Genomic DNA, 11,144 nt, shown 5'->3' with positions numbered 1-11,144 from the left:
GGGCAAAGAGGTGGGGGGAGGAGTCACTATGAATCTTGGACTGAGTACTGATCTGTAAGTAAAGAGAGAAGACCCAATGAGCTTGGTAAACCTCCCAGAAGGGGCCTCCTTTGGGGCCCTGGCCCCTACTTGGATGATAGCCTCATCCTTACACCTTCAGCCTCATGAGGGACAGGTGACCTTACTTAGGAAACCTGGTTCCTGAAACATCATTTTACCTTTTGTCACATTCTTTCTTTAATCCAACAAAGTAGTTTTTTTAGAATGTCAAGTTTAGATGCTTAATATATTAGCCAGACACTCTTCATTACAGAGTCATGTGTGTGGTATTTATCTGTCTTCTGTTTATTTATTAGGGATTCAGGAATCTCAATGGAAAGAACTGTTTGCTCAGTGTCTGTCAGCCTGTTTATCTAGTTCCCTGTGCAATTGTTTGTGCCAGTGAAGTGAACCCAGCAGAAGATTTAATGGGGTCATTTCATAGCTTGTTCTTTCCTCTAGGATAGGGTATATTTTATGCAAAGTCTGACTCTATTATGGTAAGAAGTCAAAACATTGTTCTTTGCTGACATAAACCATGTTAAGGCATGGAAACGCTGTGGCTGCAGACAGCTGTGAGGTCGCCTTACACAGGCTCTCAGGGCAGTGCTGTCAATCCAGTAACAATGGTTCTGACTAAGTCAGTTGAACTCAAGAACTGCTGCTGCTGCTGCTGCTAAGTCGCTTCAGTCGTGTCCGACTCTATGTGACCCCATAGACGGCAGCCCACCAGGCTCCCCCGTCCCTGGGATTCTCCAGGCAAGAACACTGGAGTGGGTTGCCATTTCCTTCTCCAATGCATGAAAGTGAAAAGTGAAAGTGAAGTCGCTCAGTCGTACCCAACTCTTAGCAGCCCCATGGACTGCAACCCACCAGGCTCCTCCATCTGTGGGATTTTCCAGGCAAGAGTACTGGAGTGGGGGTGCCTTCTCCAGAACTCAAGAACAGCCTTCTTCAAATCTCTACAGAGATTTTCTCACCAGTTAAAATGAATTTTGTTAGTTCTTACCAAAACTGGGATCATTTTTAATGCACATCTGATGCTGAGCTGTTCTTTTTGTTTGTTTTTTGTCTGCACCATGTCTTAGCTTAGGCTTGTGGGATCCAGTTCTCTGACCAGGGATCGAACTTGGGCCTCCAGCAATGTGAGTGCAAAGTCCTACTCACTGAACCAACCCTCCACCTAAAATGAGAATCTTGACTTGAAGTTATCATGCTGGCAGGACTCTCTGGCTCAGCAGATCAACTGGATTGTCTTAAACTCTTGTGCATTTTCAGGAATCCCTAGCTTCCAGCATTCATTCTGGAAATTTAAAGGGTTGTCTGCAATGTGAAAACCAAAATGAGATACAATTCCTATCTCAAATTGCTTTCAGTTGATTGAGAAGCAGGTAAGCAAAAAAAAAAAAAAAAAAAAAAAAAAAAAAAAATCCTATGCCCTGTCTGTACTCCCACTAGGCTGGACCCCACTACATGAAATGAGAGATCAGACTGGAACTAGAGAGCTGATGCAGTTACCATCAGGGAAATTAAACCTGCTAGAATACTTTTATTTCCCCACCGTTAAGATTTATTTTTCTTCTTTCATCTCCCTCTCCATTTCTAGGCCTCTTTATTAAGATGCTGAACCCCCAGGGCACAGGGGGCCAGCCCCCAGTGTGCAGGCCTCTAGGATGTCAGGGAGGAAGGCAGTGCTCACCTTCAGGCGGGTGTCCAGACCCACCCGAAGTGACAATGGTGAATACATCTGCCAAGACCATAAAACTTCTGTAACTATTAAACTCTGCATTTGAGTAGTTGTGTCTATAAATTGGGTGCCTGCAGTAGCTCAGCAGTAAAGAATCTGCCTGCCAATTGAGGAGATGAGAGTTCCATCCCTGGGTCAGGAAGATCCCCTGGAGGAGAAAATAGCACCCCACTCCAGTATTCTTGCCTGGAAAATTCCACGGACAGGGGAGCCTGGCAGCTACAGTCCACAGGATGGCAGAGAGTCAGATGCCACTTAGCAACTGAGCACCAGACACAATACACACAGGCCTGTAAATTATGAAATGACAAGGATTCAGTGTCCTGGCCACACCTCACAGACTGCCCAGCAGTAAAACCTCCATCTCTTCCCACTTGCTCTGCCCAACACTGTCCTTCCAGAAAGTCTGCTCCCGGAAGCTGCAGACAGGAGTTCAGCCTGAGAAGATGAGGGGACTCTGTGCAATGGGCACGACTGTAGCAGGGACACAGAGCGGGGACCAGAGTGGCTCTGCATTCCGCTCATGAGCAGAGGAGTGTGGAGATGCTCCTGCTCGCTGAGTGGGTGGTAATTTCTCCTAGTCTCCTGAGCAGGTGAAAAGCCCACTCCTCTGTCAAGACAGCCTATTTTTAGAGAACATAAATACTTCCCCCACGTGTCTGAAATATGAGTGACTGATGAATTAATTTCCCTGCTTTTGCTATTGTTCAGTCCCTAAGCCATGTCTGACTCTTTACGATCCCAGGAACTGCAACACGTCAGGCTTCCCTGTCCTTCGCTAGCTCCCAGAATTTGCTCAAACTCCTGTCCATTGAGTCAGTGATGCCATCCAACCATCTTATCCTCTGTCACCTCCTTATCCTCTTGCCCTCAATCTTTCCCAGCATCAGGGTCTTCTCCCGTGAATCAGTTCTTCACATCAGGTGGCCAAAATATTGGAACTTCAGCTTCAGCATCAGTTCTTCCAAGGAATGTTCAGGGTTGATATCCTTTAGGATTGACTGATTTAATCACCTTGCAGTCCAAGAGACTCTCAAGATTCTTATCCAAAACCACAGTTCAAAAGCATCAATTCTTCAGTGCTCAGCCTTCTTTATGGTCCAACGTTCACATTCATACGTGATTACTGGGTAAACCATAGCTCTGACTATAGGGACCTTTGTCGGCAAAGTAATGTTTCTGTCTTTTAATACACTGTCTAGGTTTGTCATATTATTTCTTCCAAGGATCAAGAGTCTTTTAATTTTATGAATGCAGTCACCATCTGCAGTGACTTTGGAGCCCAAGAAAGTAAAATCTGTCATTGTTTCCACTTTTTCCCCATCTATTTGCCATGAAGTGATGGGACCAGATGCCATAATCTCACATTTTTGAATGTTGAGTTTTACTCCAGCTTTTTCACTCTCCTCTTGCACCTTCATCAAGAGGCTCTTTAGCTTCTTTTTGCTTTCTGCCATTAGAGTGGTATCATCTCCATATCTGAGGTTGTTGATATTTCTCCTGGCAATCTTGATTCCAACTTGTAAGTTATCCAGCCCTGCATTTCACCTAATGTACTCCAAACATAAGTTAAATAAGCAGGGTGACAATATATAGCCTTGACCTACTCCTTTTCCAAATTTGAACTAGTCCATTGTTCCAGATGCAGTACTAACTGTTGCTTCTTGTCCTGCATACAGGTTTCTTGGGTATTCCCATCTCTTTAAGAAATTTCCACAGTTTTTTGTGATCCACACAGTCAAAGGATTTAGCATAGTCAATGAAGCAGAAGTAGACTTTTTTTAATTCCCTTGCTTTTTCCTATGATCCAGTGGCTGTTGGTAATTTGGTCTCTGGTTCCTCTGCCTTTTCTAAACTCAGATTGTACATCTGAAGTTCTTGGTTCATGTACTGCTGAAGAATAGCATTAAGGATTTTGAGCATAATCTTGCTAACATGTGAAATGAGTGCAATTGTATGGTAATTTGAACATTCGTTGGCATTCATTTCCCTGAGATGAGGTTGTTAACAAAGAGAATATCCTGCACCCAGTATGAATACAAACAATACACACAACACCTGCGATATTTACAGAGGGCTGCTCTGATCCATAGGACCATCAACAGAAGGAATATCTTTTCAGGAAGTTCTCCTCCTGCAACTTACTTAGGCAGCAGCATTTCTGGAGCAACCAGAAGGGATAGAAAAGTTAAGGAAAGAGAGAATAAAGCTCCAGTCACTGAAGATGGAGTGTCTGCAGGTGAAGCTCAGCAGGATACACAATCTTGGCCCAGAGACTAACTTCCAGGTCTCACCGTCATCCATTAACAATGTGCCTTGGAATTTTCATTAACACATTGTGAAATATTTCAGCATATTTCTGAATTGTCATCGAAGTGTTAATGTCACTTTAAGGGATTCTATGCCATCTGGGGGCATGTGGATGGGCTGAAAACAGGCATTCCTGGAGAAAAGCGCTTAGGTTCCTTTTTGAACTGTCCTGCACCAGAATCCTCTCTGTAGGGCAACCCAAGAATTCCTAGGTCCAATTGGCTCTGAGGAGCAGACCTGGAAGAGCTTTGACAAGACATCTAGCATAGCACACTGGAGAGAGAAACAATACTTCCTTCCGGGGCTGCCCACAGCCAGAGCCCCATCTGCATCTGGGTTTGCACTCAGCTCCCCCTGCAGCCCTCCATCACTGTGTCACTCAGAGCACAGTTGTACACAGCCGAGTCTGATGCTTGCACTGCCTGTTTCTGCAGGTGGAATGAGCTGTCCCCCTTAACAAGAGTGGCCTGAAAACCTTCATGCTCTACCTGCTTGTCTGCTGTTAAGCCCTTCAGGAGGAGTTGAGGAGCTTTGTTCAGATGCTGGACATACCAGAAAAGATAGGGAGTAAAATCAGCAGTCTGGTAAGTGCAGTTCAGGGTCATGAGAGCCCCCTCTGAGACAGTCACTGGGCCTTCTGTCTGGTTCACTGAGTCACCATTGGTCCCTCCTACAAGAAAATCACGTTGTTATGATAGAAATGTACAGGAGAGGAGTTCTCAGTCAGAGAAGAAAAACAGAACTTACCTACAGTTATAGGAAAGTGAAAAATCATTAAGTTTTAGAATAAAATGTTACTTACTGAATATTAAGATGATCAGAAGAACTGAGTGAGTGACAGAATGCATGTTCGCAAAAGAAAACGGTCCTTGTTCCCTGGAATACACCAGTCTAACGAATCTAGTCTCCATCTGGATGTTACAGAAGCTCCTCACTCAGAAACTGAGAGCCCCTTTCTGCACAGCGGCAATATTCTGTCTTGTGGCTGCAAAGTAGGCAAGTGAAACCGGCTCCTGAACACAAGGAGGAACCTCATTTGAAGGAAGCCCCGCTCTCTGGTGGTGGTCGTGAGAATTGCACCACAGTCGCGTCTGACCTTTCCTCCTGATAACAGCTTGTGGGATTACATACAGGAGAATGGGACAGGACCCTAAGAAGAGAGTCCTAAACATAAGCGTGCTTAGGGAAATATTCTATTATTACTTCCATAATTTTTTTCATGGAACAGGTATCTCTAGTTTCACAAGAAACCCCAGTTGCAATTTCTAGATGGAATAGTCAGAGGTTTCTCCCTCGAGTATGTCTCTGATTCCCATGGGTCAGAGAAGGATCCCTGTGTATGGAAAGTGCTTCCTCCTCTCCCCAAGTCATTTCTCTGAAGTAGTTATATTCATGTTGACTCTGTCAACATGCCGTGGAGAAATTTTTTTCTAAGGCAGGTGTCAAATAATGTGTAGTTAAATGATAAGGTTATTATCTTGATTTAGCATGGAATGACAGATTTGTAAAACACAGTAAAAGTAAAATATGTGACTTCTTTTTCACTGATAACAGTAGAGTTGATCTTCCAACTAGAAAACTATTTTTGGACCTTGAACATTAGGTAGCACAGAGATAAGGAAAACAGATGAGATGAGCACTAACATTGCCCAGCTTACTTCATTGAGGCAGTTTCTAGGCACCAGTGCATGAGGGATTTACCAAAAGCCCAAAATAGTGCAGCTGTCTCACTGTGAGATTGAGAAAGAATAGGAGAATGGAGATCCTGAAATACCTAAAACTTGTGGACCTCTGTACCAGAGGGGAGGAATGTTGACAAAAAAGAGAGAAAGAGAGAAATAAGCGCAAGGCAGGGTTTGGGGGAGAGAGTGGCCGGGGGGAGTTGGACCATCCTGGATGACATCAAACTTACACCTTTAGCCTCATGAGGCACAGGTGACCTTACTTAAGTAATCTGGTTCTTGAAACATCTTTTTACCTCTTGTCACATTCTTGCTTTAATCCAACTAAGTATTTTTCTTAGAATGTCAAGTTTAGATGCTTAATATATTAGCCAGACACTCTTCATTCCAGAGACATGTGTGTGGTATTTATCTGTCTTCTGTTTATTTGTTAGGGATTCAGGAATCTCAATGGAAAGAACTGTTTGCTCAGTGTCTGTCAGCCTGTTTATCTAGTTCCCTGTGCAATTATTTGTGCTAGTGAAGTGAACCCAGCAGAAGATTTAATGGGGTCATTTCATAGCTTGTTCTTTTCTCTAGGATTGGGTTTACTTTATGCAAAGTCTAACTATAATATGGTAAGAAGTCAGAACATTGTTCTTTGGTGACATAAACCATTTTAAGGCTTGGGGACGTTGTGGCTGCAGACAGCTGTGAGGTTGCCTTAAACGGGCTCTCAATGTTGTCAATCCAGTAACAATGGCTGTGAGTAAGTCAGCTGAACTCAAGAACAGTCTTCTTCAAATGTGCCTTTTTTAACTACTGAGATTTTCTCACCAGTTAAAATGAACTTTGTTAGTTCTTACCAAAACTAGGATCATTTTTAATGCACATCTGACGCTGAGCTATTCTTTTTGCTTGTTTTGTTCTTTTGTCTGGGCCAGGTCTTAGTTTAGGTGTGGGATCTAGTTCCCTGACCAGGGATCGAACCTGGGCCTCCAGCAATGTGAGTGCAGAGAGTCCCAGCCACTATGCTGGTCCCAGCAATGCTATCCCTAAAATTAGAATCTTGAGTTGAAGTTATCATGCTGGCAGGACTCTCTGGCTCAGCAGATCACCTAGATTCTCTTAAACTCTTGTGCATTTTCAGGAATCCCTCCAGCATTCATTCTGAAATTTTACAGGGTTGTCTATAACATGGAAACAAAAATGAGACACATTTCCTACCTCAAATTGCTTTCAGGTGATTGAGGAGCAGGTGAGTAAAAAAAAAAAAAAAATCCTATGCCCTGTCTGTACTCCCACTAGTCTGGACCCCAGTACTTGAAATGAGGGATCAGACCAAAAGCAGAGAACTGAAGCAGTTACTACCAGGGAAATAAAACCTGCTAGAATACTTTTATTTTCCAAGCATTAAGATTTATTTTTGTTTTTTCATCTCCCTCTCCATTTCTCGGCCTCTTTATTAAGATGTTGAACCCCCAGGGCACAGGCGGCCAGCACCCAGTGTGCAGGACTCTAGGATGTTAGGGAGGAAGGCAGTGCTCACCTTCAGGCAGGTGTCCAGACCCACCCTAAGTGATGACGGTGAGTACATCTGCCAAGACCATAAGACTACTATAACTATTAAACTCTGCATTAAATAGTTGTGCCAATAAACTGGGCTTCCCATGTGCTAAGTGATACAGAATCTGCCTGCCAATTAAGGAGATGAGGGTTCGATCCTTGGGTGAGAAATATCCCCTGGAGAAGGGAATAGTATTCTTGCCTGGAAAATTCCATGGACAGAGGAGCCTGGTGGGCTACAGTCCACAGGGTCCCAAAGAGTCAGATGCCACTTAGCCACTCATACACGCCTATAAATTATTAAATGAAAAGGATTCAGTATCCTGGCCACACCTCACAGACTGCACAGCAGTAAAACATCCATCTCTTCCCACCTGTTGTGCCCACCACTGTCCTTCCAGAAAGTCTGGTCCTCGAAGTTGCAGACGGCATGATTGTATCAGAGACACAGAGCAGGGACCACAGTGGCTCTGCATCCTGCTCATGAGCAGGGGAGTGTGGAGACGTTCCTGCTCTGGGAGTGGGTGATACTTTCTCCCAGTTTCTTGAGCAGGTGAAAAAGCTCACTCTGCTGCCAAGATAGCTTATTGTAAGAGTGCATAAACACTCTTTCCATGTGTCTGAAATATGACTGATTGATGAATTAATTTTCCCTGTTTTTGTTGCCATTCAGTCCCTAGATCATGTCTGACTATTTACAATCCTATGAACTGCAGCATGCCAGGAGCTTTATTCTCTCTTTCCTTGACTTTTCAATCCCTTCTGGTTGCTCCAGAAATACTGCTACCTAGGTAAGTTCCCAGAGGAGAGCTATTCCGTCTGAAGGGCCCTGTGGATCAGAGCAGCTCACTCTGTAAATATTGCAGGTGTTGTGTGTCCTTCCCTGTCCTTTACTGTCTCCCAGAGTTTGCTAAACTCATGTCTATTAAGTCAGTGATGCCATCCAACCATCTTCTCCCCTGTCACCTCCTTATCCTCTTGCCCTCAATCTTTCCCAGCATCAGGGACTTCTCCAGTGAATTGGTTCTTCACATCAGGTGGCCAAAATATTGGAACTTCAGCTTCAGCATCAGTCCTTCCAATGAATATTCAGGGTTGATATCCTTTAGGATGGACTGGTTTGAACTCCTTGCAGTCCAAGGGACTCTCAAGAGTCTTCTCCAACACCACACCTAGAAAGCATCAATTCTTTGGCACTCAGCCTTCTTTACGGTTCAACTCTCACATCCATTCATGATTACTGTGAAAACCATAGCTCTGACTATATGGACCTTTGCCAGTAAAGTAATGTCTCTGCTTTTTAACATGCTGTCTAGGTTGGTTATAGTTTTTCTTCCAAGGAGCAAGCATCTTTTAATTTCATGGCTGCAGTGACCATTTGCAGTGATTTTGAAGCCCAAGAAAATTAAATCTGTCACTGTTTCCACATTTTACCCATCTATTTGCCATAAAATGATGGGACTGGATGCTGTAATCTTAGTTTTTTTAAATGTTGAGTTTTAATCCAGCTTTATCACTCTCCTCTTTCACCTGCATTGAGACAATCTTTAGTTAGTTTTCACTTTCTGCTATTAGAGTGGTGTCATCTGCATATCTGAGGTTGTTGATATTTCTCCTGGCAATCTTGATTCCAGCTTGTGAGTCATCCAGCTGTGCATTTCACCTGATGTACTCCACATATAAATTAAATAACAGGCTGACAATATATAGCCTTGATGTACTCCTTTCCCTATTTTGAACCAGTCCATTGTTCCATGTGCAGTACTAACTGTTGCTTCTTGTCCTGCATACAGGTTTCTTGGGTATCCCCATTTCTTTAAGAATTTTCCACAGTTTGTGTGATCCACATAGTCAAAGGCCTTAGTGTAGTTAATGAAGCAGAAGTAGATTTTTTTTTTTAATTCCCTTGCTTTTTCTGTGATCCAGCAGATACCAGATCTGCTCTGGTTCCTTTGGCTTTTCTAAACCCAGCTTCTACATCTGAAGTTCTTGGTTCACGTACTGCTGAAGCATAGCTTGAAGGATTTTGAGCATAATCTTGCTAACATGTGAAATGAGTGCAATTGTATGATAACTTGAACATTCTTTGGCATTCATTTCCCTGAGATGAGGTTATTAGCAAAGAGAATATCCTGTACCCAGTTTGAATACAAACAATACACACAACACCTGCAATATTTACAGACTGGGCTGCTCTGATCCACAGGGCTCTTGACAGAAGGAATATCTTGTCAGAAACTCTCATGGAACTTACTTAGGTAGCAGCATTTCTGGAGCAACCAGAAGGGATGGAAAAGTCAAGGAAAGAGAGAATAAAGCTCCAGTCACTGAAGATGGAGTGTCTGCAGGTGAAACTCAGCAGGATACACAATCTTGACCTGAATTTTAAAAACCTGAAACTAGCTTCCAGATCACACAGTCATCCATCAACAATGTGCCCTGGAATTTTTATTAACACATTGTGAAATATTTCAGCATATATAATCTGAATTGTCGTTGAAGTGTTAATGTCACTTTAAGGGATTCTATGCCATCTGGGAGCATGTGGATGGGCTGAAAACAGGCAATTCTGGGGAAAAGCGTTTAGGTTTCTCTTTACACTGTCCTGCCCCAGATTCCTCTGTAAGTCAATCCAAGAATTCCAAAGCCCTTGGCTCTGAGTATCAGAGCTGGAAGTGCTTTGACAGCACTTCTGAGAGAGAAACAACACCCCCTTCCGGGTCTGCCCACAGCCGGAGCCCCATCTGCATCTGGGTTTGTGCTCAGCTCCCCCTGCAGCCCTCTGTCACTGTGTCCCTCAGAGCACAGTAGTACACAGCCGAGTCTGATGCTTGCACTACCCGTTTCTGCAGGTGGAAGGAGCTGTCACTCTTAACAAGAGTGGCCTGAAAACCTTCATGCTCTACCTTCTTGTCTGCTGTGAAGCCCCTCAGTAGGAGTTGAAGAGCTTTGCTGAGATGCTGGACATACCAGAAAAGATAGGGATCCGAATATGTGGTCTGGTAAGTGCAGTTCAGGGTCATGAGAGCCCCCTCTGAGACAGTCACTGGGCCTTCTGTCTGGTTCACTGAGTCACCATTGGTCCCTCCTACAAGAGAATCACTTTGTTATCATAGAAATGTACAGGAGGAGAGTTTTCAGCCAGAGAAGAAAAGTAAAACTTAACTATAGTTATTAGACTGGAGAAGAAAATGGCAACCCACTCCAGTACTCTTGCCTGGAGAATCCCATGGACAGAGGAGCCTGGTGGGCTACAGTCCATGGGGTCACAAGAGTCGGACATGACTGAGTGAATTTCACTGCTATTACTTCACTACTTCACTATAGTTATAGAAAGTGAAAAATCATTAATATTTAGGATAAAATATTACTTACTGAATACTAAGATGATCAGAAGAAATGAGCGAGTGACAGAATGCATGTTCGCAAAAGAAAACGGTCCTTGTTCCCTGGAATACACCAGTCTAACGAATCTAGTCTCCATCTGGATGTTACAGAAGCTCCTCACTCAGAAACTGAGAGCCAGTTTCTGCACAGCAGCAGTCATCTGTCTTGTGGCCGCAAAGCAGGCAAGTGAGACCAGCTCCTGAACACAACGAGGAACCGCATCTGAAGGAAGCCCCGCCCTCTGGTGGTGATCGTCAGAATTGCACCACAGTCGAGTCTGACCTTTCCTCCTGATAACAGCTTGTGGGGTACATACAGGAGAACGGGACAGGACCCTAAGAAGAAAGTCCTAAACATAAGCGTGCTTAGGGAAATATTCTATTATTACTTCCATAATTTTTTCTTGGCACAGGTGTCTCTAGCTTCACAAGAAA

At 43.7% G+C, this 11,144-nt stretch overlaps 1 pseudogene and 1 gene segment (V, D, J or C); both read right to left on the bottom strand.

The window, feature by feature from the left end:
* Window positions 1-4,243: 4,243 nt before the first annotated feature.
* Window positions 4,244-4,944, bottom strand: LOC133067014 (T cell receptor alpha variable 18-like; annotated as a pseudogene).
* Window positions 4,945-10,015: 5,071 nt separating this feature from the next.
* LOC133067377 (T cell receptor alpha variable 18-like) lies at window positions 10,016-10,871 on the bottom strand. The segment is given in 2 exon segments: window positions 10,016-10,411; window positions 10,699-10,871. Coding segments are annotated over 2 exon segments (435 nt in total).
* Between the last annotated feature and the right edge of the window lie 273 nt (window positions 10,872-11,144).

The sequence above is a fragment of the Dama dama genome, chromosome 12 (assembly GCF_033118175.1).
Source record: "Dama dama isolate Ldn47 chromosome 12, ASM3311817v1, whole genome shotgun sequence".
In the NCBI taxonomy this organism is placed as follows: domain Eukaryota; kingdom Metazoa; phylum Chordata; class Mammalia; order Artiodactyla; family Cervidae; genus Dama; species Dama dama.
The sequence above is the reverse complement of the archived record's forward strand: the minus strand, read 5'-3'. Positions and strand labels throughout refer to the sequence as shown.